Source organism: Lynx rufus, unplaced genomic scaffold (genome assembly GCF_022079265.1).
Source record: "Lynx rufus isolate CCGP_SWC_20201006 ecotype Redwood Valley unplaced genomic scaffold, mLynRuf1.p SCAF_21, whole genome shotgun sequence".
Taxonomy (NCBI): domain Eukaryota; kingdom Metazoa; phylum Chordata; class Mammalia; order Carnivora; family Felidae; genus Lynx; species Lynx rufus.
In genome coordinates, this window is record NW_025814836.1 from 25,517,724 (window position 1) to 25,544,640 (window position 26,917).

At 43.9% G+C, this 26,917-nt stretch overlaps 1 protein-coding gene across 1 annotated transcript in view; it reads left to right on the plus strand.

The window, feature by feature from the left end:
• Positions 1-26,917, plus strand: part of ADAMTSL3 (ADAMTS like 3) — a 347,278-nt gene that overhangs the window by 237,801 nt on the left and 82,560 nt on the right. The window contains exons 16-18 of the mRNA XM_047086812.1: positions 10,452-10,581; positions 24,927-25,119; positions 25,199-25,378. Of these exons, the coding sequence (XP_046942768.1) occupies positions 10,452-10,581; positions 24,927-25,119; positions 25,199-25,378 (503 nt within the window). The remainder of the gene's footprint in view (positions 1-10,451; positions 10,582-24,926; positions 25,120-25,198; positions 25,379-26,917) is intronic.

The window sequence follows — 26,917 nt, forward strand, 5'->3', positions numbered from 1 at the left end:
TATGCTGCTGCTCAGAACTTAACTCCTGCTCTGAGTTCAGCACCCTGGACACCACCCTTGTTATAGCTTGGAAAGCTTCACATGAACATGCCCTTGGAGAGAATAGGAACTAGTACTTTCCTGATGAGTCTTGAGAACCCCTCCAGAGGTAGTTGCCGAGATGCAAAAATGGTCCCCCATTCAACTGCCGTTATAGATAGCTGGAACTTCCTATGACATTCCTGGAAAGTATCAGCTATCTCTACCACTTCTGAACCAGCACGTTCCTGCAGTATCACCAGGAGCTGTGTCTTTTATTATGAGAGCAGAAACAAATCCTGCTGTTGCTTGCACAGCCTCAAATCTCTTAATCTCAAAACTCTTGAACGTTGCCTTTGGTAGAATTACTATTTCATCTAGTACTCTGCTATCCTTGAGTTTAGTTTTTTTCCCTGACTGGGAAGGCCCCTCGATTTGGGGAAGCATGGCATGTTGGGTCCTCGGAACTAAGAGAGCAGTTGGAGTTGCCCAAGGAAAGATGACCAGGCGAATTCTGATTCAGTTGGCGGAGTCTGTTGGACCTCATCTTTGATAGATAGATTGATTGATTGATTGATTTTGAGGGGGGCGGGGAAGGGAGAGACAGAGAGAGAGAGAATCTCAAGCAGGCTCCATGTTATCAGCACAGAGCCCGACGCAAGGCTCAGTCTCACGAGCCGTGAGATCATGACCTGAGCCGAAATCAAGAGTCAAACGCTTAATTGACCGAGCCATCCAGGCGGCACTAGACCTCATCTTTGAAGCTTGGTACCAAGGTGTTAGAATCTGCTATTGTGCTGTCTACTGAGGTAGCTCTAGGAGGCACCTCCAGGATGGCTGAGCCTATGGGAATGCCTTTCTTTTTTTATTTGCTAATAGTTTTATTGAGATGTTAATTCACATCCCATACAATTTATGAATTTGAAGTCTTTATTCAATTTGGTGGGTTTTAGTATATTCACAAGGTTGTGCAAACATCTTCATAATCAGCATCACAGCACTTTACCCCCACAGAACCCTGTACCCTTAAGCAGGTCACTCCCCATTTTTCCTCAAACCCCCATTTTCCCTGCCAGTGGCAGCCCCTGGAAACCATTGATCTACTTTCTGTCTGTTCTGAACATTTTGTATAAGATGAATCACATAATATGGGGTCCTTCGTGACTTTTACTTAGTATAATGTTTCCAGTTGAGGTCCATCCATGTTGTAGCATGAATCAGAACCTCAGTCCTTTTTATGACTAATACTCTTCCATTGTAGGGATAAACCACATTTTGCTTATCCATTCATCAGTTAGAAATTTGGATTCTTTGCATGTCTTGGGTGTTATGAATAATCCTACTATGGTCATTCAGGTACATGTTTTTATATGGACATATTTTTTCATGTTTCTTGGGTATGTACCTTGGAGTAGTAGAATGACCTTTGAATCCTCTTAAAACATACAAATTTGGGACGCCTGGGTGGCTCAGTCAGTTGGGCATCCTACTCTTGGTTCTGGCTCAGGTTGTGATCTCATGGTCGTGGGATCGAGCCCCATGTCAGTCTCTATGCCAAGTGTGGAGCCCGCTTGGGATTTTCTCACCCCCCACTTCTTTCTCTGCTCCTCCCCTGTTCATATGCATGCATGCATGCTCTCTCTCTCTCAAAATAAATAAATAAATAAACAAGCTTAAAAAAATACAAGTTTTGCAAAACCTGGCTAATTGAGTTTATCCTTATTGGCCCTGTGGACCTTTGGGCTGACTGTGAGAAGACAGAGCACCTTGAACATGTCAGAAGTGCAGGTCACTGTGCACATAGTTGATGTGGAGTGCCCGTTTATTGTCTGGCATCCTCTTGTGAACTTGGAACACATTTTACAAGTTTTAACAGAGATCAACTTGGAAATCTTTCAATACTCAGTTAAATAGCAATTTTGCCTTGTGAGAGTGTATTATATTGTGTAATCCTAGAATAATACCATTTAAGTGAACCTTGGATACCCACTAACCCAAATTTTACAGTTAGGGAAACCGAGGCTCAGAGGCCATCATGCAGTCCCAAACAGAAAACAGTTCTCATCTTTTAGAGAGAGCTGGCCATATAATGGGTGCATATAATAGCCTTTTAACTTGGCAAAAAATAATATTTTTAACTTTTGGGGTTTAAGCTTAAATTTTGCTTTTAAATAAGTAAATTCTGTGAAACGTAAAGGGTAATGCTTTAAACCAGGATCCTCAATAAAGACAGGGAAGCTCATGCCTGCTCTGTGCTAGACTTCATGGCTCTGGGTTCTGGGCTCAAAATCGGGATATAAAATGAGTAGCACACAGTCCTTCCTTGACTTGATGGTGCACAGCTTTTGGTTATCTTGCCTTTATCGTCTTGACCGTACTAGCTACACACAGTGACACTTGCCTCTCGGTGATCCATTTTAATGTGGTTTTGGAGGCTCAGCCTCTACAAATCCACTTCTGTGTGGTTAAGAATGTCGGTTTTAACCCTCCCCCTGCACGCGAGGAGAGTGGGTCTGCCATAACTAAAGACCACAGGAAGATAGCATTTCCACAGGCACGCAGCCGTTTCTCCAGCTTCCTATTTCTGGTAGAAAAAATAATAGATGCAAATGACAGATTCCTGCAAAGATCGTATCCTGATCCTCTGTGTACTTGTATTTTCCAACTAATCTTCATATCATACGAGAAATAAAAATACATCTGTTTGTTGTAATTGCTGGTACTTAGGAATCTTTCCTAAGTCAGCTTTCATTTTGGAGTGGCAACAGAGTTCTTTTTTAGTTCCTGGAAACATGAAGAATTCAGACATTGGATTTCCAGCTTCCACAGCGTATATACGTATGCGTGCAGCATAGTATGTGTGCATGTGCGTGCGTATATACGTAGACCTCCCGGAAGATGTGCCTGCCTTTGTAACACCCCCTGGTAAGGTTTTGTAATTTCGTACGTCATCAACATTCCTCACCAGAATTTTTCTTTGTATCGTATGTTATTTGTTGCATTTAGGCCCTTTCATTTTTACTTTTGTATTTTTAAAACAATTGTTTAATGTTTATTTTTGAGAGAGAGAGACAGACAGATACAGAGACAGAGTGTGAGCAGGGGAGGGGCCGAGAAAGAGGGAGACACGGAATCCGAAGCAGGCTCCGGGCTCTGGGCTGTCAGCACAGAGCCCAATGCGGGGCTCGAACCCACGAACTGTGGGATCATGACCTGAGCCGAAGTCGGATGCTTAACCCACTGAGCCACCCAGGCGCCCTTATCTTTGTACTTTCTAACAGCACAGGCTAGGAGCAGATTCATTGACTTTGAAGCCTGACCCCACTTTGAACCCTAGCCCTGCCACTCTCTTTGGGCTGTTATAGAAGTTTGTAGAGGCTCATTTTTGTACAATGAGAAGAGCCATACCTCCTTCATGAGGATTAATGAGGGGATTGTGTCCTCATGTAACAGGATGATGTTGGAGAACTTCTTAATCACAGTGCCTGGCACACGGTATAGAATAAGTGTTAGGGGGATGATTAATTTATAATATAATAACAGCAGGGTGTTCTTTTTATAATGCCACCATTTTTTCTCTTTAAAAAATCTGATTAAATTGCTGAACCCCCTTTTATTTCTTTTTTTTTTAAGTTTATTTATTTTGAAATAGAGAACACAAGCAGGGGAGGGGCAGAGAGAGAGAATCCCAAGCAGGCTCCACACTGTCAGCACAGAGCCTGACGTGGGGCTCAAACTCACAGACTGGGAGATCGTGACCTGAGCCAAAACCAAGAGTCAGATGCTTAACCAGCTGAGCCCCCCAGGTGTGCCAAATTGCTGAGCTCCTTAATGCATCTACCGGTTTTAAGTTCATTCTTACCAATTCTCTTAAGTAAAATAACCATCTCTAATTCATGATGATTTTATTTTTCCCTTTCAAATAGTTATTTATCTTATTTGAGCTTTTTAAATCTTATTTCATTGTCTAGAATTTCTAGAACAATAATAAATAATGTGGGCAGCGCCAGCCCTGCCACCTCGCCTTTGTCCTGACAGTTAGCAGGCACCTCCCCGTTGTTTCATTTAAAAACATTCTTGGGGCGCCCGGGTGGCTCAGTCGGTTGAATGTCCAACTTTGGCTCAGGTCACGATCTCACGGTTCGTGGGTTCGAGCCCCGCGTCGGGCTCTGTGCTGACAGCTCAGAGCCTGGAGCCTGCTTCGGATTCTGTCTCCTTCTCTCTCTGCCCCTCCCCACTTGTGCTCTGTCTCTCAAAAATAAATGAATGTAAAAAAAATTAAAACAAAATTTCTACAGATATCTATTGCACGTTTCTTTGTGGTAGGCAGCTGGCTGGGTGACAGTGACTCTAACTAGTTCCTGCTTTTGGAACTCAAGTCTAGTGGGGAAAATGCACTGATCACATAATCACCCACATGTGTAAATCACAGCTGGTTATAGCAAAATAAATGCATGGTGCTAGGAAAACATATAATAGGAGGAACTTGACCTAATTAGGGAAGTAAGGGAAACCCCTCCCTAAAAACAACTACACTTGAACTTAAATATGAAAGGTGGGGAATTGCTGAAGCAAAAGAGGCCGTTGGAGGGGGTGGCCCGGAAAGAGTTCCCAGCAGAAAAAAGGCAGGTACAAAGTCCGTGGGTGGCAGGAGGGTTCATGGTCCATCCCCAGAGTGAAGAAGGCAGGTGCGGCTGGAGTAGTGAGAAAGACAGTGAGGTGATGCTAGAGAAGAAGGCAGGGGCCAGACAATGAATGCCTTGTGGGCAAAGTTGATTTGGCTCTTTATCCCAAGATCAGCGGGAGACCATTCAAAGAATTAAAGCGGGGGATGCATGATCCAATTTTTCTGTATCTCAGAAAGGTGAGTCGAGCTGTATCGTAAAGAAACAGGTTTGGGAGGGATAAGAGCAGATGTGAGGGAGGCCGTCTACAAAGCTGTTGCCTCGTCCAGGCAGGGACTTGTTCTTTAGCAGTAATGACAGCAGAGATGGAGGGCAGTGGATAACTCTGAGAAATATGTAGAAGGTGAAAGTCTGTTGGTGGAGGCGTGAGTGCAGGGGAGGTGTCAAAGCTGAGTCCCAGGGCTCTCTTCCAAGATGACACGTGCTCGGTGGAGGTCCAGCTGGGCACGAGGACATCATGAGTTCCGTTTGTGGACGCAACGACTTAACGTGCCTGCGGACTTGTGAACGGAGATGCTAAGTAGGCTTTGTGAGTGTGTGAATCTGAAGCAAAGCACAAAGATCCAGAATTGAAGTATACATTGGTGAGTCTTCCGTGTGCGGAGAGGATCGAAGCCAGGGTAGTGGCTCAGTCTCCAGGAAGAGAATGGGTGGCCATCGGTGACTCGGAGTCAATTCAGTGGAGTGTTGGACACAGAAGTCGGATTTGCAAGAATGGAGGAAAGGGTGGCAGGTGACAAAATGGAGGTGAATGGATTTTTTTGTGGCAAAATTTATGATAATACAGAGAGAGGGAAAAGGCTAGAAGGCGTCATGGATTGACGGAGAGCTGGGTGCGTGTTATTTCTTCATGACTGAGTGGCTTGGATACATTCACAAGGCAGCAACAAAGCTCTCGGATAAAAGCGAAGGGAGAGGTAATCAAATTTCCTGGGAAGGTGGAAGGGAGTGAAATCCAGCAAACTCCTAATTGAAATAGACAAGGAAAAGGCCAGGATGCTTGTGAGATGGTGGGTCTGTATGCCCGAGGGCGGGAAGTTCCTGGTTGTTTCGTGTTGTGTGTGTGTGTGTGTGTGTGTGTGTGTGTGTGTGTGTGTGTGTGTGAATGATTTGGTGAGTGAAGGGATAAATGGTTGGGGTTACGGTGTAATGTTCTTTCGTTTTCCTGCCGATTACAGTGCTAGCATTTGATTTAGGGTTTCTCATAGATATATGCAAACTGTAGATGAAATAAATAGAAATGCTATTGATGCACGGAAGTATTGTCCACATAGCATGGGGGAGTCCAAGCATGCGTTCCCATGAAAGGGAATGTGGGACTGAAAGCTGAATTGGCCCACCATGGGCTCACACTGGAGTACTCCCTGTGGACATGTGTTCCCGCCACGAAATGTTAGCGGTCCCTATTTCGTTCTCTTCAGGTCCCTTCAAGTCATGACAGGCCCCTAGCCGTACTTTCTCCTTGACATATTCGGTCACTTCCTCTCAGGCTCCAGTGACATCCAGTGATCCCCTTCCTGCGGCCACATGGTTTCAACAGTCCTTAATCTTTACCGGCGGTCTCCTCAAGTCGTTGCTAAAAGGAACCCACCTATTTGCAGTGCGTAAAACTCGGCATTTTAACACCACGGATGATACTGTTCTCCACAGTTCTCCCAGCCCAGAACGTACTCTGCTTCCTCTCCTTCTCGTTCCCTGGGACTTTAGAGTGGCATCCACTCGTTCACAGTGGCCAGTCAGCTGAGAGAGCACAAAGAAAACACGTATTAACTCTTCTTTTCAATATGGCCCTGGGCTTGTGTGTGGAATACAACACACACTCCTGGTTGCCTCACAAGGCAACACCACACGAGGGAGGTGTGTTCATTTATTTTCTTTTATAGATCCCGACATCAGGGTTACCGTCCTTTTGTAAATGTGAGTTGGAGTCTTTTGTACCTTTCAACCATCTTCAGTAGTTTATGTCATGGATATTATCCATCCAAGAAGCTTGAAAGCACTGGTTCCTGCAAGTGTCTGAATCTCATTCTTATTTTTCCCTCCCGGGGGCGGGATTGAGGGGAGAGGCATCATGGCTGGATCTTTAACATCATTTCCAGTACCCCCCCCCACACCCCCTGCTTATTGTCATATTCAAGATTTTAATTGTTAAGTAAATTCCTCAATTTAGGTTTTCTTGGGGGGAAAAAGTCATCCTTTTCATGACAATATTGAAATTATCATTGGGTGGTTCATCCGGGGGCACCTGGGTGTTTCACTTGGTTAAATGTCCGACTCTTGATTTCAGCTCAGGTCATGATCTCATGGTTCATGGGATTGAGCCCCACGTTGGGCTCTGTGTTGACTGCACAGAGCCTGCTTGTCATTCTTCCTCCCCTTCTCTCTCTCTCCCCGCCCCCTCTGTCTAAGTAAATAAATACAAACAAACATACATTAAAAAACAAAAAAGAGTTGTTCATCTGGTCTCAGGTTGCTTTAAGCCTCTCTCCTCTCTTCTTTCTGGTCAAAGATTATGTGTAATCCATTCTGTCTTTCTGACCTAGCAGTTATATAGGGACTGACTTTTGGAAAATTCTAATGGTTGGATTTGAGCGGTCAATTGGCTCCTATTCATTTATCGCTGGACTCTGTTGTGGTCAGAGAATGTTACCTGCTTCTGGCTTTTGGAACTCACTGCAGTTTGCCTTATAATCTGATGTAGGACCAGTTTTTGTTAATGTTCCATTGGTGCTTCAAAAGAGCATATTACATCTATTTCTAGGGCCCAGGGCTACTTGGTTATTAAATTAACATACTTTTCTTATTCATTTTTTCATATTTATTTTACAACTTGATGTATCAAATACTGGATAGTAATTGAAAGGTTCTGACTAGATTTCTTCATTGTTCTTGGTATTTCTTAGAGAGAGAAAGAGAAAGAAAGAGGGATAGAGAGAGAGAGAGTGAATAGATTTCTTCATTGTTCTTGGTATTTCTTAGAAAGAGGGAGAGGAAGAGAGAGAGAAAAAAAGAGGGAGAGAGAGAGAGAGAGAGAGAATGACTAGATTTCTTCATTGTTCTTGGTATTTCTTAGAGAGAGGGAGAGAGAGAGAAAGAGGGAGAGAGAGAGAGTGACTAGGTTTCTTCATTTTTCTTGGTATTTCTTAGAGAAAGAAAGAAAGAGGGCTAGAGAGAGAGTGACTAGATTTCTTCATTGTTCTTGGCATTTCTTAGAGGGAGAGGGGGAGAGAGAGAGAAAAAGAGGGATAGAGAGAGAGAGAGAATGACTAGATTTCTTCATTGTTCTTGGTATTTCTTAGAGGGGGGGAGAGAGAGAGAGAGAGAGACTAGATTTCTTCATTGTTCTTGGTATTTCTTAGAGAGAGAGAGAAAGAAAGAAGGATAGAGAGAGAGTGAGTAGATTTCTTCATTGTTCTTGGTATTTCTTCTTCTTCTTCTTCTTCTTCTTCTTCGAGAGAGAGAGAGAGAGAGAGAGGTAGAGGGAGAGAGAGAGAGAATTATGTTATTTGGCATGTTGAATCAGTCAAGACTTGTGAACAAGGAGCCCAACTCACTCTAACCTTCAACAGAAGGAAATGTGTCAGTTCATTTATTGGCTCCATTTCTCTTTTTAGAGTCCCTTTCCCCCCCTCATCATTAATTCATTTCTTGACGAAGGCTTTGAATATTATTTCTGCTCCAAAAAGACCCTCTCGTCATGACGCTGTAGAAGGTCAAGCGTGAATTGAAGGGTGTTGCTTCATGCTTCCAAAAGGATTTATTAGGAAAATTACACCATGATTTCAACACTTTGTTTTATAGCTTCTAAACACATCATGATTGTCACCCAAATTTTGCCAAGTAAAAGGTGAAGCAAACTTATATGTTTTTATGTTTACTTTTGAAGGTAAAGGTTTTATCGAGCCTCTTGAAATGAAAAGCCTTTAGGTCGAGTATGCGGGATAGAAGATACTCTTGTGGCTGCCCTTGGAAAATACATTTTTGTAGCCGTGTCCCCTTTGTATCTCAAGTTAGCCAGTATTTATTAAAAAGTAGTTCATGGGAGATCCTTGGAGGTTTAAGACTGCATCCTGCCATGGCCGGAAACATAAGATTACAACTATAGAAAGGAGAAAACATAGCAGAAAGCACTGCACATCACACATGTATATTTTATATATTCTTTTGGCCTCTTCTGCATTCTGCAAAATATTGTAAAACGGATGAATTGAGACATGGCATTTGGAAGGAGAACCACGGTCTTCAAACATAACGGAACACACATTCTTGCATGAAACTGAATACATTTGCATATTTCAAATAGTATAGTCCGTTGCTGTTGCAATTTTCATTTGATTTTTTTTTCATCAAAACTTTGATTTATATTTCGTTCCCAGTTCTGATTTTTCAGTGATTCTTTTTGTGTCAGCAGACAAAGAATAGTGGTTGGGACGCGGGCTTTGGGGTCAGACAGAGCTGGCTGGCCTCAAAGGAAAAACGTGCCTGTGGGGGCTCCTATTTGCACAGTCTCTGCCTTGACCGGTTGACTGTATTGTATTTTGGAATCCCTGGAGTACAGAGAAAGAGCACTCACGTAGGAGGTAGGAAATCTAACTTTTTTAAATGTTTATTCATTTTTGAGAGACAGAGAGACAGACTGCAAGCAGGGGAGGGGCAGAGAGAGAGGGAGACACAGAATCCGAAGCAGGCCCCAGGCTCTGAGCGGTCAGCACAGAGCCTGACGCGGGGCTCAAACCCATGGACCACGAGATCGTGACATGAGCTGAAGTCAGACGCTTAACCAGGCGCCCCTAATGAGCCACCCAGGCGCCCCTAAGATTTTTTTTAATGTTTATTTTTGAGAGAGAGAGAGAGTGAGCATGAGTGGGGAGTGGGTGAGGGGCAGAGAGAGAGGGAGACACAGAATCCAAAGCAGGTTCCAGGCTCCGAGCTGTCAGCACAGAGCCCGACGCGGGGCTCGAACTCACGAACTGTGAGATCATGGCCTGAGCCGAAGTCGGACGTTTAACTGACAGAGCCCCCCACGCACCCCTCTAATTTTTAGTTTTGAGTCTACCATTTTTTGCTGCCTTAATTTCTGTCTACGCTTCAGTTTTCCTTATTATTAAATTAATGAGATGGAGATAATGATACCATTCTTTGGACCTCCCAAGATTCCCGTGGGCCCAAACGGTGCCCGCAAAAGCACTTCATACACGCCAGAGCGCTTTCCCGATGGGAGGTATTACTGTTGTTTCTGCCAGCAATGGCAATATCACGAAGTATAGTAATAGCGAACAGGAGTTCAGACCATAATGAACGCTGGAGTAAGGATTGTACATCAAAGTTAGCACGTATGCAGTGACATAGAAAAAATGTCACTCTTTCGCGGCTGACGTGAAAATCCCTCTCCGGGAACTACTAGTGTGTGGTTTGGAGAACACTTGGGTGGTTCGGTTGGGGGGACTCGGATTGGGAACACAGGTAAGTCTGCAGGTAGACGGGGAGTCGGGATGTCCTTTCATGTTTCAAGGTGAGTATATTTGGGCGGAGAGGGTAGTGGTGCTGAGTTGAAAAGGTGACTGAGAGAATATTAAAGACTGGAAGCCTTTGAAAGATGCCCAGTCTGCATGCGCACCCTGAAATGCAGCCCACAGCCAAGCAATATACTCAAAAGGCAATGGCTAAAGAAGTCCCAAGACCCTGTTTTCCCCCCACAGTGAGTTATTCTAAGTCACTTGCATTTTTTTTCCTCTTCCCAACCTCCAGGCCATCAAGAAGCAATAGCCGTGTGCTTGCACACCCAGACCCAGCAGACAGTCAGTGACACCTTGTGTGATACGGTCCACCGCCCTCCTCCGATGAGCCAGGCTTGCAACCCGGAACCCTGCCCACCCAGGTACGTGCTGCCCTGCGCTCCTGGGACACTGTGCCGAAGGGAACACCCTCTCCTGCAGAGACCCCCACGTGTGCACAGAGGCTTGTAGGTGCACCTGAGGTAGGTCACCTAGCCTACGTTCTGTATTTGTTGAACGACTGAGTGATCTCCTACTCGTTACCTAGAATTCACCCCATGTTGGTTATTATCCTTCCCACTGACTTGCCTTAGATCGTAGGTTGTGGGGTGTGATCTTGTAAGCCCCAAAGAATAGGTGAGGTTGTCTTATTTGGTTTCCTTGGTCTGAAAGGTTGACTCTGAAAGTTAATCTTCTTCCTTGCTTAAGTCCGTAGAAGATCCTGGGGAGGTTTCTTGGAAGGGAGGGTAGATTTTCCTCATGTTGCGCTCAACCCCCAGTTTTTTCCTTCTTCTCTCCCAACCCTTTGTTGTCTTGGTCATACTTCCATGATAAGACTCAGTTGCCCAAAATATCTATATTTTAGACAATAAAATAGGGATAAGAGTAATATCTTATTCCCAGGCAGCTCCCCTCCCTCTTTGCCAGATTCTCTGAACCACCTCTTGGTACATGTCGCCCAGCTAATGAGGCACCTTTAGCCCCCAAAGTCAAGTTTGCTACGTCTAGGACCCTAAGTGACTGAAGAAGGTCATTGTGTTCCTCCGGCCATACTGGCTGGCCGAAGGACAGGTGTATTTTATGTCTATTCAGGAAATAAGTCTGATTCTGGAATTCTCTTGACCCTTCTCATATTGATCCCATGAAATGTGTTGGCTGTGATGTAAAAACTCCTGCCTTGATGGTCTGAGGGTGATGGGGTAGGGACGGAATAAGCCAGTGCACTCTAGGAATCCAGCCCTCCCCATCCTACGGGTGGGCCCTTTCCTTCTGAATCTGCGTCTCCAACCTGCACGCTCTCAGAAGGAGGGCCTGCCCCTGTGTGTGCTTCATCTTCGGTGAGGACACCCCTGCGAAGAGCCAGGCACAGTGTTTTGTACCCATTACCGTATTTCTGACTTCCGTTGTAGGCCGAGGAGATGCCAGGGACTTCCTGACTTGTGTTCCAGCCATCTTGTTGTGCTCTGCTGTGCTCCGCTGGGAAGCAGTTAGGACCTAGGCCCAGAAACAGCACAGGGAAATCTGCTTCCCCGTTCTCCCCCACCCCTGCCCACCCTGGGCTTCCCGCGTTGTAGGACCATCCAAGATTGCAGAAGAGACGTACAGGAGGGGTTTGGGGAAGGTCTGCTCTAACTCCTGCTCAGGGTGCCCGCTTCGCAAACTGTGTCCAGAGCTTTCCAAGAGCGTCGAGCACATCAAGTGGATGTGCTGTTCTGAGCGCACATCCACTTCTATGGCACTTATGCTATTTGTATAAACACTCAACATCCAAATCACCTGTCCAGGGTTCTCAGCCGTTGGAACCAGTGACTCAGACAGTCTTGGAAAAGCCAGGGTTTCTGTTTTCCTTCCCTGACACATCCCTCCCCTGAGGCTCTGTAGGTGGAAGCGGACGGCTGTCTGTCTGGGCTGGAGTAAGGGACAAGGGGAAACAGTGAGGGGAAGAAGCGAACTTTACTCTCCCGACATGTTTTCCCCTGAGGTTGGAATCAGGCGCGAGCTCCCCTTTCTCTACACCAGCCGTCTTTCTGGAAACGAAGTGATTTGGAATTTGTACCAGGTTTAAATGGTGAGTGCAGTTTGGCGAAGCACACAGCTCCACAGCCATAAACAGAGAAGGGTAAAAAGAAGAAAATATTACCCCCCAGATTTGGAGTGTGCTTTATTTCTGGTTTCAAGTCTCATTCCGTATCAACATAAGGTTGTGTCTTTTTCAACGCTCATTCCACATCAACATAAGGTTAGTCTTCACCCAGTTGTGTCTTTTCTTTCTAGGCCCAGTCATTGGCAGGTGAGGCCATGGGGACAAGTGGACAGGTGGACAGTTAAGCAGAAAATGGAAACAGGAGGGGTTTGCACAGCACAGGGGTCGGGGGCGGGGCTGACGCCACTGTTGTAAAAACCGGTTGTAAAAACAACCCAGTTCCTGATCTTGCTCTGAAAGTGAAGACAGCCCTAGTGGGTCCTTGTACAAGTTTTTTAGGGGGAAAAAATGAATATACAGAACAATCCATTCTGTCTTCATTCTACAAATGAGTCTGCCCAACCGCAGTCGCCACCTACATTTGGTTCAGTGTTAGGTAAAAAGTCGATTCCTTACGTATTAGTGTGATTTTTAAAGACTAAATCCAAATCAAACATTTCCCTCCATGTATTCTATTTATCCTAAAATTTGAGGTCCTTCTTAAAGTGGCTTCACGTTAAGTGGCCTTTTCTGGTTCCATTTCTCCTCTGGTGACACGGCCATGATTCATGCTGATTTATCTCCTCACATCTCATAAACTTGTCCTGTCCATTCCTCACTGCCCCTGCCCTCATTCAGCTGTGTTTTACGTGATCTGTTTCAGCAGTTTCTGCATAAACTCCTGCCTCTCGTGTTTCCTGCTCTGGTCCACGGGCCCGTGTATGACCTTGAAAGATCTTTCTAAGTCGTGGTGACCGTGTCAAGCCCCCAGGTGAAACCCTTCAGCACCTTTCCTCACCTGGGGATTAAAAATCCACACTCTTTACTTTGGCATATGGAGGCGTCTCCTGGGACTACCTGGGACTCGGGGGCTTAATCAGCAGGAACGTATTGTCTCAGTCCTGGAGGCTGGGGACTCTGAGGTCAAGTGCTGGCAGGGTCGACTCCTGCCGAGGCTGGGAGGGAGAACCCGGTCCAGGTCTCTCTCCTGGCTCTTGGTAGCCGCCGGCGTTCCTTGGCTCACAGATGCTGTTCTCCCTGTGTTTCCGTGTTGTCCTCCTCCTGTTTGTCTCTTTGTCCAGATGTCCCCTTTTTATTGGGACAGCCCTCATATTGGATCGGGGCCCATTCTAATGACATCATCTAAGTCGATCATTGGCAAAGACCCCCTTTCCAAATAAGGTCACATTTACAGGTACTAGGACTCAAAGCTTCGACAACTTTGAGGGGGAAGCAATCCAATCCGCTACAGCCTATAAAGTCCTTTGTGACCCTGGTTTTAGGTTTGAACCCTGTCTCCCGTCACTACCACCCTCACTGCGGGCGTGTGCACACACACGCACATGCACACACATGCAGAGGGACTTCCTCAGCAGCCATGGTGAATTTTCACCATGACCCACGCTCATGTTTGTTCATGCCTTCAGACCTTTGCACGTGCCAGGCCCACTGTCTGGAGCCCTTTTCTACCATGAAACAAGTTTATTCTCTCCCCGGGGAAGTGATCGCTTCTCACTGGTATAATGAAGTCCAATAGAATGAGAGGTGGGACCCTCATCTGAGACCCTTGTTAGAGGGGAGCTCTTAGGAGTGGAGAGAGGACCGGGGGTGGGTCAGGGGCGGCACCCCCGCTCGACCCCCTCCGGCAGTTTCAGAAGGTGCCTAGCCCTCCGGGCCGAGCTTCTCCATCTGAGTAACGATGGGAGATGCTGCACATTGTGACCCCCAAGGTCCTTTCAGTGCCAGCCTTTCACTGTAGAGGGCGCTTTCAGGTTGCGTTTTTCACTCACATCTTCAGAACTATGCCTAGACCCTTGGGTCTACTCATGAGTAGTTGGAAATGCCCGGGGCTCATTTTAGTTCTAAGAACAACAGCCTTCCCTTGACCTGCCCAGGAGGTCACGGCAGGGTTGAGCTCAGTCTGCGGTACTGCTCTTTCTTTGCTCGCTGAGCCGGAGCAGGATTTAGGAACAAGTCCGGACCTTGTTTCTTTCTTTTTTTTTTTTTTTTTTATATTTTTTTAAATTTTTTTTTTTTTTTAACGTTTATTTATTTTTGGGACAGAGAGAGACAGAGCATGAACGGGGGAGGGGCAGAGAGAGAGGAAGACACAGAATCGGAAACAGGCTCCAGGCTCTGAGCCATCAGCCCAGAGCCCGACGCGGGGCTCGAACTCACGGACCGCGAGATCGTGACCTGGCTGAAGTCGGACGCTTAACCGACTGCGCCACCCAGGCGCCCCCGGACCTTGTTTCTTAAGGCTGCTGAGGGACGCACGCTGGTGTGCCCTGTGTGCAGAGAGCCTCTGTCCCCTCTTTGCTGTGCCTCAGCAACAATGATTGCACGTTATCTTCTCCAGCCACGTCTTGCCCACAGAGCTTCCAAGCTAGGAATAATAGAGCACACGATATGTCTTGGCCTCTTTGCAAAATTAAGAGTCTGTTTTTATGTGAAGGGAAACACTCTTCCTCGCTTCAAAATTGCAAATTTAATAAACTTTTCGAGCGTTGAGAATTATGTTGGAAAAAGCCCAGCAGAGACAAAGGGTCGGTGCCAAAGTAAAGGTAAGTTTGCAAAAATGTTTTAGGTTCTAGAAACCAGTGGTGTAGGAATAACAGGAACAGGGTGTTGCGTAATATTTTCCACACAAATATTTACTGACTCCAAGGGCAATAGCAGTAAAATATCACCCCAGGGTGGAACTTACCACTGAGATTGGGTTGGATAGTCAGTGGATCTTTATTTACCCAAAGGCAAATGCATTTGATGTATTTGCCTAGACTCTCCAAGGTGGGGTGTTGTATGTTTATTTGCTCTTATGGGGTTACTCCCCCTGGTCTACGCTATAACTGCTGAGTGTCTGCTATTTATGGAGTTTGCTCTTTCCAGGAGCGAGCCAGCAGCTTGCAGAAACAGGCAAGGTTACATAATGGTCCCACTCATCTGAGGAAGGCTTTCTTCTCTGACAGCAGTCAGCACTGCTAGGGAGGGAGGTCAGAAAGCAAGAGGCAAGAGGGATGTGTTCCTCCGCCTACATGTTACCCAGTTCTTGAGCTTGAAAAAATTCTGTGTTTAGCCCATTGTCTGTTAAGAAGAAACCGCTACCCATTTCTTGAATAACAGTGGTTTCATTTCCAGTCCCTTGTGCCGCTGGTGGATTCTTCTAGCTCCATACTTTCTTGAAAGATGAATATCCAAAGTCACTGCAAATAAGTTATACATCTAAGCCGAATTATAGTGAGACAATGTCCTTTTAGTTACTTACCGATGTGGCTCAATTATCATCAAAATGTGATGTATATATCTACTGTTGGTGATTGCCCTCACCTCGAAAGCTACTGGAAATTTATATCTAAACTCACATTCTAATTAATAGGTTTCCAACAGAGATGGTGTTTTAATTTTACATTCTGTTCCAAATACAGATTGATGATCGATGCTGTATAAGAACAGGGAAATTAAAACAATATACCCAGGGGAAAGTCATGAAAAGAACTAATCTGGGCCAGGAAAGGGACGGAAGTGTGAAGTGATGAGTGGAAACAGACCTGTGGTTCTTGAGGGCTTGAGGCCCCAAAGCCATTGGGGTACGTGAGAATTCAGTGCCTATGGAGAGGAGGGACTGAATACCTTCCTTTTGATTGATTAAGAAGGAACCACCTCCACTGTTTCTTTGCAGGAAAAAGGTGCTGCCGAGCACAGCCTGAAGCCATTGTGTGAAGGCTGTGTGCTTGGGGAGACAGAGGACAGACACAATGATACAAGCCCAGATTACATGTTAGCTCAGTGGTTGGACCCCCAGCGCCCTTGCTGTGCTTTTGTGCCATGTTGTCCACGCAAGACTCGGTTCCAGACTGGAGATCCTGGAGGGCTAGATGGAGACAAGCAAAACTGTAGACAGAGAAGGGTTAGGGGTCAGAGAAAAGGATAAAGGGAGATGAGGAAAGAGAAACCTTCCTCCACGTTGAGCCTGCAAAATGAAATTCCAAAGCACATGAAGAAATCTAATGCTAATGAAGATAGTCACTGGCATCAGCAGCTGAAAGGTGAATTCACTCCAGAAGAAATCAGGATACCAGAACAATCCCAAAAAGACTTTAAGTATTACTAAGATCTTTGGTGATATAAATTGGTAAATAACATCCATGTGAAGAACTGGAAATTACAAAATAGACATAGGCAGAAATGTGGTAAGAATAGGTGAGTCTTAAAAAGAACCAATTAGAGAAATGCCTGGCTGGCTTAGTTGGTTAAGCGGCCAACCTTGGCGAGGGTCATGATCTCTCAGTATGTAAGTTCCAGCCCCACATTGGGCTCTGTGTTGACAGCTCAGAGCCTGGAGCCTGCTTCAGATTCCATGTCTCCCTTTCTCTCTGCCCCTCCCCTATTTGTGCTCACTCTCTCTCAAAAATAAATAAACATTAAAGAAGAACCAATGAGATAACCTAGAATTAACTCTTTTTTATTTATTTTGAGATATAGAGCGTGAGCAGCAGAGAGGCAGAGAGAGAGGGAGAGAGAATCCCAAGCAGACTCCATACTGTCAGCGCAGAGCCCCACATGGGGCTCAATCTCACAGTATGTCCACTTCATTATAAGCGGCTCGAGTCATATGCTTATCTCTTGGATCATGGTCAGATGTTCCACCATAGTGAGGCTTTTAGTATCTAAAAGGGCCCAGGACTAGGCAGGATCTGTTTCTTAAAAGGAACTTTGCAACATTATAAAAAGGTAAAGTTTAAGTTATATAAAGTATATCTCAATAAAGCTGTTCTTAAAAAAGGGAGAATGAAACATTTAATACTTTACTATGGTTGCATTTTCATTTTTGTTTTCTCTGGAGTTTATAATTGCCTTCATTTTTTTTGTTTTCTTAGTTCCTATGATCCTATCATCAATTTATTCTCAAAATATCTACCAGGGTTTAACTATCCTTGCAGTGCATTCAAATACATCATGTATTCTGTTACATCATTTTCTTGGGGATATCCCTCTCAGAGCACTTCCTCTTCCTGCTCCAAATTGGACTGGTTGCTCCTTCCTAAACAGTTTTTGTGTCCTTTCACTCTCATATTGAGGGTTCCTTGCATCTCTTTTACATTGGATTCTTTGTTTTCCACCCTTCATGTTCCATGCTTTCCTCTTTCTTAGGCTGTTCACTATTTTTTGTTGGAGCACATAAATCCAGGAGCTTCCCAAGAAAGCTAGGGATTAAATTTTTGCTCTTGAATATCTGGAAATGTTCTATTACACCTTAATCTTTTGCCTGGGTGTAGATTTCAAAGTTGCATATCACTTCCTCTCAAAAAAATTTTTTTTTGAGACACAGAGAGAGAGAGCAAGAGAGCACATGTGTGTGAGCAATTAGGGGAGGGGTAGAGAGAGAGGGAGAGAGAGAAGATCAAGCATTCTCCATGCCCAATACTGAGCCTGACTCGAGGCTGGATGCCAGGACTCTGAGATCATGACCTGAGCTGAAATCCAGAGTCGGACACTTAGCTGACTGAGCCCAGGTGTCCTCCAAACAATTTCTTGAAGCATTGCTCCATTCACTGAGTTCTAACATCCAGTGCTGCTTTGAGAACTGCTTTGCCACGTAGATCCCTCATCATCCCCGCAGACCTGTTTTATTACCTCTGGAAGACAGTGGAACAATGTCATATGCTTTGGCGTAGCTCATTGTTATCTTTTGTGCTGGGAAATTGGGAGGGGCTTTAAAATCCTAATACTTCTTTCCATTTTGGGAAATTTTCTCGAGTTATTCTTTTCTTCTGCTTTTTAAATGAACCTCCCATTGTATAATGTTGGACTTTCTGAACTGACCCAACTTTGCATTTCTTCTATTCCTACTTTTTGAGAGTTATCTTTACTTCTATTTCTCAATTGATTGGTTACATTTTTATTTAGTTATTTTTAATTTACACAGGTCTTTTTGGTTCTCTTTAGGTTCCTAGTATCTTTTTAAACAACATCCTGTTTTCATTTCGTGAATACAGTATCTTTTGTTTCTTGAGAATATGAATTATGAAGTTTTTATTTTATATTAGTTTTGTTTTCTTTTGTACCTTGCATTCTGTCTGTTTTCTCCTGTATGCCTATTTTGGTTTCTTTTTTCTTAGATGTTTTAATTAAATATTTTATGTTCCTTGACTATTCATTTAAGTATGATGTATTAAAAAAGGCAGATTGGAAGCCCTGTGTATATGGACAGAATTTGTTGAGTGGTAGGCTTCACTCTAGAGTGATCTAGATGGGCTGCTTCATAGGGAGACCTTCTGAATTTGATTTTTGCTCTCAAGCTAGTTAATGTTTCTTTTTTTTTTCTTTTTTTATTGAATATCTTTTATTTATTTTTTAAATTTACATCCAAGTTAGTTAGCATATAGTGCAACAATGATTTCAAGAGTAGACTCCTTAGTGCCCCTTCCCCATTTAGCCCATCCCCCCCTCACAACCCCTCCAGTAACCATCTGTTTGTTCTCCATATTTAAGAGTCTCTTATGTTTTATCCCACTCCCTGTTTTTATATTACTTTTGCTTCCCTTCCCTTATGTTCCTCTGTTTTGTATCTTAAAGTCCTCATATGAGTGAAGTCATAGGATTTTTGTCTTTCTCTGACTAATTTCACTTAGCATAATACCCACTAGTTCCATCCACGTAGTTGCAAATGGTAGGATTTCATTCTTTTTGATTGTCGAGGAATACTCCATTGTGTGTGTGTGTGTGCGTGTGTGTGTGTGTATAGTGCTGCTATAAACATTGGGGTGCATGTGTCCCTTCGAAACAGCACACCTGTATCGCATGGATAAATATCTAGTAATGCAATTTCTGGGTCATAGGGTAGTTTAATTTTTTGAGGAATCTCCATACGGTTTTCCAGAGTGGATACACCAGTTTGCATTCCCACCAGTGGTGCAAAAGAGATCCACTTTCTCTGCATCCTCACCAACCTCTGTTGTTGCCAGAGTTGTTAATGTTAGCCATTCTGACAGGTATGAGGTGGTGTCTCATTGTGATTTTGATTTGTGTTTTCATGATGATGAGTGATGTTGAGTATTTTTTCATGTGTTGGTTGGCCATCTGGATGTCTTCTTTGGAGAAGTGTCTATTCATGTCTCTTGCCCATTTCTTCACTGGATTATTTGTTTTTTGGGTGTTAAGTTCTTTATAGATTTTGGATACTAAAGCTTTATCTGATATGTCATTTGCAAGTATCTTCTCCCATTCTGTCAGTTGCCTTTTAGTTTTGCTCATTGCTTCCTTCACTGTGCAGAAGCTTTTTATTTTGATGAGGTCCCAATGGTTCATTTTTGCTTTTGTTTCCCTTGCCTCCGGAGACACGTTGAGTAAGAAGTTCCTGCAGCCAAGGTCAAAGAGGTTTTTACCTGCTTTCTCCTCGAGGATTTTGATGGCTTCCTGTCTTACATTTAGGTCTTTCATCCATTTTGAGTTTGTTTTTGTGTAGCCGGTTAATGTTTCTAGTGATGATTTCTCCAACCTTTTGTCGCGTGGGGAAAGGATACAAGTCTGGAAGTATTTTTTCTGAGCCAAGACAGAAGAACTCTAATGGTCTCACCTGGCAATACGTAGATCCTCACTTATTCCTCATTCTTAGTACAGTCCCCCACTTTTTGCTCTTTGCCAAGTCCTTAAGTAAGTCCCTCGACCTTCTGTCGGGCGTGGGAGAATAAATCGCCTTCATGCCTCAGACATGCAAAAGGATTTCAGGTTTATATAGACTTTAAGTGAATCACTTTCAGTGAATTTTCGCTTCAGCTATGCCCCAGTTTTAGACATATGTTGTGTCTGATCTTCTCATGGCTTCTTGCTTTTGGACTTTCCCACAAATACCGGCTTAGTTTTCAGAGTTCTCCAGGCTGCTAAGTTAAACATCACTTTCCATCTTCTCTCCGGCTTACAAAATGTTTCAAATGCATCTCTGATAGTCTCTTTGTCTTTGTGGTTATATGCCTTTGTTTGACACCACTTTTATCCCTTTGCTCTCTTTTTAGTGGGTACTTTGGGGAGTGTGGGTGGAAGGAAACAGAAGGAAGCATATGCAATCAGTCCGCTATTTCCTGGATCATTATTAGCCCCTAAGAATAAAAAAAAAAAAAAACCAACATAGTTACATTAAAGTTTTTTAAGACACTATAAAGATAAAGTGAGTATTATATTAAAACCAAATGTGGGAAATAGTACATGCTATACAAGTAGTGCTATTGTTATTTCTATTTCTTTAGGGGAGAATTCTGTCATCTGTTGAGTGTGTCTGCTCGCTTTCATGTCATTAATTTTTTTTCTCCTTGGACCTTTTGGTTTGCAAGCTCATATTGAATGGGAGTTACGTGTTCTTCTCTGGAGTTTTTGGCTTACCTGAATAAATACCTCTCCCCAAGAGCCTCAGATCAGAACCAGGTCTCATATTGCTTCCTTTAGGTTCTGATCCCAGGTGAGATTTTGCAGAACCCTTCCCAGATTATATGACAGTTTGGCTCAATAACCAGGCTCCAGTTATCTCCATTCTTTTATGTTATCCCAGACAGCTGATCAATTTCAACTGCACACACAGGCTGCTTTTCTTCAGCCTTCAGTTATGGGTCAGGGAGTCTTGCCCACTGTGTTTCTAGAAACGAGCCTAGCTTCAGTCACCCCCCTCACTGTGGTGCCAGGTGTTTACTTTCCCCATAGAAATTGAACTCCCAGCTGTGATGGCAAGTTTTCAATCCTGGCATCCACTAAACCTGGATAACCTTAGTCCACTTCAGCACTGTTCCCATTTGATTTATGGTCTACTGAGATGTTTATTTTGTATGGGAAATTAGCTTGAGCCTTATGTCTTTCATTAACTGTTACTGCCTTTTGTTTTTTAAAGAGAGAAGGATGCAGGTATCTTGCTCTATTCTCCTCCGCTGCCCCCACCACTACCATTTGCTTTTTTGGATGCACTTATTCAGATTAAGAAAGTTCTCAATCATGAATATTGGTGCAATTATCAACTGTTTTTCACCCTCTATTGAAACGATCACATGATTTCTCTCCTGTGTTTTGTTAATATCAAAAACACTGATGGATTTGCCAAGATGGAAGCCACTTTGCCTTCCAGGAATAATCCCAACTTGGTCATGATGTGATATTTATTTCTCATTTCATTGGTAATATTTTGTTTAGGATTTATACATCTGTGTTTATGAGTGACATTGACCTAAATGAGTCAGGAAGTTTTCCCTCTTTTTCTATTTCTGGAGAATTTATATAAGGTTGGAATATTTATGCATTAAATGTTTAGTAGAATTTCTCCAGGGAAGCTGACACTTGAGCTTACTTTTTAAGTATTTTAAATTACAAATTTAACCTAATAGATATAGAACTATTCATATTTCTCTCCATTTATGTGTTAGTTTGGTAAGTCGGTTTTTGTAGGAATATTTTCAGTCTATGTAAATTTTTTAATTTATTGACATATAGTGTTTTCCGTTACACACTTATTCTCTTTATTTTTATTTTATTTTTTTAATGTTTATTTATTTTTGAGAGAGGGAGAGAGAAAGAGACAGACAGACAGACAGACAGAGAGACAGAGGATCCAAAGCAGGCTCTGCACTGTCAGTGCCGAGCCTGATATGGGGCTCAACCTCATGAATCGTGAGGTCGTGACCTGAGCTGAAGTCAGACACTTAACTGATTGAGCCACCCACGTGCCCTGTACTCTTTATTTTTAATGCCTTTGAGATCCCCTCTTAAATTCCTTTTGTTGGTAATTATGGATTATCTTTTTGTTCTTCCGAAATCACCATGAGTTTATCAATTTTATTAGTCTTTTGAAGGGGTAACTTTTGTTTTCTGGTCCATTCGTATCTGTTCTCATGTATTTTGTACCTCTCTTCTACTTTTTTTTTGGGGGGGGGGTTAATGTACTGTTCTTTTTTTTAACTTCTTTGAAATGGATACTTAGGTTATGATTTTAAGCCTTTCTTTTTAATATATTCGTTTAAGGCTATTGATTTTCTTCTAATCATGGCTTTAGCTGCATTCCACAGGTTTTAGCACTTTGTATTTTTATTAGCAAGTATCTAAAACATACTGTCTAATTTCCATTATGATTTCTTCTTTGATCCATGAGTAATTTAGATGATTATTTCTAAGTATTGGGATTGTCTCATATGGTTCCACTGTGGTCAAAAAAACATGCTATATTAATCAGCCCAAGCTGTGATAACAAAATGTCATAGATTGGATAGATTAAGCAAAAAATTATTTTCTCACAGTTCTGGAGGTTGGAAAGTCTAAGATCAAGGTGCTGGAAAGGGCACAGTTCTGATGAGAGCGCTCTTCCTGGCTTGAAGACACCTGCCTTTTTTCTGTGTCCTCCTGTTGGAGAGAGAGAAAGAGAGAGAGAGAGAGAGAAAGAGAGAGAGAGAGAGAGAGAGAGAACTCTGGTTTCTCTTCTGATAAGGCCACTGATCCCATCATGAGGCCCCCACTCATGACCTCATCTAACTCTGATTACCTCCTAAAGTCCCAGTCTCAACTACCATCACATTAAAATTGAGGACTTCAAATAATTTGGGGGAGGGATACAACCATTCAGTCCACAGTATGTACTGTTAGTATTGTAATCCTTTGATTAACTTCTTTTACTTGGGATTTATACTTCTCTTTTATTTAGGATTTAGAATATATCGTTACATGTAAAACTCTTTCCTTTATGTATATTTGCAGATTTTGTGCTCAAGCTTTTTCCTAGCTTTGTGATGCATGAGAATATTTTAATCTTCTTTTTTACTTTGGAACTTTTAAAATAACATGGGAATTCTCCTGTTTCTTGAAAATTTGTAGAAACTCAACCACAAAATTAACAGGATCTAGTCCCAATCTTGAATAAAACTTTTTGTAATTTCCCCAAAATTTATCTATGTCATTAAGCCTTCGAAATGTGTCCCTAAATTTTCTATATTCTTATTTAAAGTTTGCCTTCTTGATATACCAGGGGCTTAGAGAAGTATTTTATAGCTTTTAAGATTTTTTATTACTTATGCTTCTATTTTCCTTATATCTAACAGCTGTACTTTATATGTATATTTATACTTTTTATTCAGTCTTCATACTTTTATGAGTATTATATCTTCATTGTGAACTTTGCCTTCATAAATGAAAGTTTTCATCTTTTTGTCCCATTGCATTTGTCTCGCATACTTTTCATTTTGTATTTTTCCTCTTATTTGCACAAGTAAAACATATTTATTATAGAAAATTAGAAATCAGAAAAACTGAAAGTCACCCTTAGATAAACACTATTTTTTCTTCGAAGAACTAACTTATTTTTTCTAACAATGAATGTTTATTTTAAGGAAAATCAGGGGAAATACTGGCAAGAATAAAGAAAATAAAAATCCTATCATTTAGACCTCATCACTGTTAACATTTTGATGTGTAATTATCCAGGCTTTTTTTCTGCATGCATTTATAAATGCATAAAACAATATGATTATACAGTATTTTTGACCTGTTTTCTAATAAACATGTATCATGAATTTATTTCAATGTCCATAACTATACTTTGTTTTTAAATGGATGCTAGCATTGTGCTGCATGAATATACAGTTACTTAGTTTACCCTTTATTGTTAAACATTTAGATCGTCTCATTCCATTTTATAAAGTTTAATTAAATTGGCTTTTTGTTGGTTTTTTTTTTTTGCTATTACCCACCACCTAGGAGCAAACATCCTTTTATGTCAATTGTAAGCATTTTAAAATTGTTTCCTTACGATATGTCTCCACTGGTTAAAAATTTGCGTTCGCTGATCATTAAATATCCCCAAATTAAGATACCTATAACATCCAATCGTTCACCCATCAGGTGGGCAGGGATGCTGTCCAGTGTGGGTGACAGAAACCACGCTCTCTCACATGCTTCTAGCGGGAGTGTGAATTGAGATTCAAGAGAATCTTCCTTGAATGCAGTTTGGAAATATGTATCAAAAGCAGCTGCCCTGGGTTTTCATTTTTACAGATGTTTCATGAGAAAACCTGATTTTTCCAAGATCTTATTGGAAAGGAATCCCATTATACGTACGTGTTGTAAATCCAATCCTAACAGAGAAGAATTTTCTTAGGGATATTCCAAATAATGAATCCAGGTGCCCTGAAAATTTCCTGAAGTGTGCTTTTAAGCATTTAAAATTTCTTCTGACACCCATATAAATCATGCTTGCCTTGGGGCTCTATTCAAAACAAAACCAAGATTTTATTATTGATATATGGTGGCATGTTAAGAACGGGGAGAGATCTGCTCCTTTTGTCCTCTGGGCTTTCCCAAGTGGGTAAAAAATCTTTAAACACTTTCCCCGCGTTTCTTGCCTGTGCATATTATATGTCTGTATTTTAACCGCCATCTGTCGGTGGGGATGCTGTGGTCTCGGGTCTGCGCGTGGAGTGTGAAATCTGGGCGCCCAGAGAAGAACTTGAACTCGTTGATGCTTGGACCGTTGCACGTGGTCTCACCGGCCACTTCAACTCCCCCGTCCCTTGTGTTTTGATACAGGTGGCACACCGGCTCCTGGGGGCCCTGCTCGGCTACCTGTGGTGTCGGAATCCAGACCCGGGAGGTGCACTGCCTCTACCCGGGGGAGTCCCCGGCCCCCCCCGAGGAATGCAGGGATGAGAAGCCCCACGCTTTACAAGCCTGCAGTCAGTTTGATTGCCCTCCTAGCTGGCACATCGAGGAATGGCAGCAGGTACAGCAGACCGGGGACCCCACGGTCCACCACGCCCGTGGCCGTTCAAGCCCCGACCCACCTCCTTCCGTCTCCTCAGTGTTCCAGGACCTGTGGCGGGGGGACTCAGAACCGAAGAGTCACCTGCCGGCAGCTGTTAACGGACGGCGGCTTCTTGAATCTCTCCGATGAGTTGTGCCAAGGACCCAAGGCGTCTTCTCACAAGTCCTGCGCCCGAACAGACTGTCCTCCACATTTAACGGTGGGAGACTGGTCGAAGGTAAGGGCTGTCCCCAACCTTACTTCCTTTTCACCCCCTTTTTTGTTTCAGCTTCTGATTATTTCCCCCACAAGATTCTGCGGCATGCGTTTGGGGGTGTGTATCCTGGGGCCTCCAGTGGGGGTAGAGAGGCCTTCTGACATCAGACTCCATCTCAACAAATAAGAAAGGGCAGTCCCTGACCCGGCTGAGCTTCCCTGGGTCCTCAATCCCGTGCCGGGCTCAAAGCCTGTTACACTCCTCTGGTCGTACCATCCCACGACGGTGCAGGAAGCAGACGTCCCCTCCATTTCTGTGGACGAGGACACAGAGGCGCATTTGGATTGAGTGACTTTCCCAAGGGTAGAGCTAGGATCCGAGGCCACGTTTGTGTGATCCGAGGTTCGTACGAGGGCGTACGTCTTTCGTGCAAGAGCGAGGGGTTTTGCTCCAGACGCACCCACGATGGATTCCCAGCTCTGTTGCCTGGAAACTGGGCGTCCTTGTTCAGCGTGCTTAAGCTGTCTGAGCCCCATTTCCCGTTATTTAAATGCAGTGGTTGCCGTGAGCTTAACATGAGAGACTAGGACAGAAGCACCTGGCAGAGTGGACCCTTCTCATCTTCCCGAGGGAGAGCGCACATGCTTCTGGCCTAGGGGGGGCTCGCAGTACCTCTGCCTGCTTGTTCTCCGGCTTTGTATGTTCCTTGTTTTAGCGGTCTAGCTCAATTAAGTGCCAGTATTCAAACACTATCTTAACTGACAAGCTACCACTCGTTGTCCTCATCTGGGCCACTGACAGTCGTCAATACGTGTTTCCCTAAACCCTCAGAAAATGCTCAAGAAACAAACCCGTCCCTCCAGGGTCTGCGGGAGGAGCCCCAAGATCCAGCGACCGTGCTCACTCTGTCCACCTCCCAGGGAGCCAGAGCCAACGAGTGGCCAATACTCTCCCCCATGAATTGCCAGGTTGTAGGTCAGAAACACGAGGGGCAGGAAAATCCAGGCCCTACGGTCAGGGTCTGGATGGACAGATGTGGCTGCTACAGGCGAGGCATCTTTCCGAGGCTAGCGACGGGGAAGGACGGGTAGGAATCTGCCCTGGGGATCTTCATCTGTAAAAGCTGGCTTGCTTGCTTTCCCCTCCTCTGTCCACAAGATACAGTGGAAGTATTCCTTTGAGACTGGGTCAGGCGGGGGGAAGTGGGCTAAGGCGTTAGACAGGAGGGTGTCTAGGGAGGCTGGTGGCCAGACAGTATTGATGGCAGTCACCCAGCTGAGCCCCAGGTGTGAAGACCTGCTGCTCCCCCTTGGAGGAGGTCAAGGGCCCAGTTACCATCTCCACGAGGTTGGGGATAGAGCTGCAGGGGGCAGAAGGGCCGGGCACTTGTGCAGAGAGCTCTCAGCACTGTGTGATGCTTCATCTCCTGGCTACACTAAGGGTGCCCAGATCCAACCACGCGGGCATCTCTTGACAAGCTGGGAGCGCCTGAGAAATGAAGAATCTTGAGCCCCCCCCTCCCACCCCCGGCCCCCAGGCCAGCCCTCAGGATCCGAATCT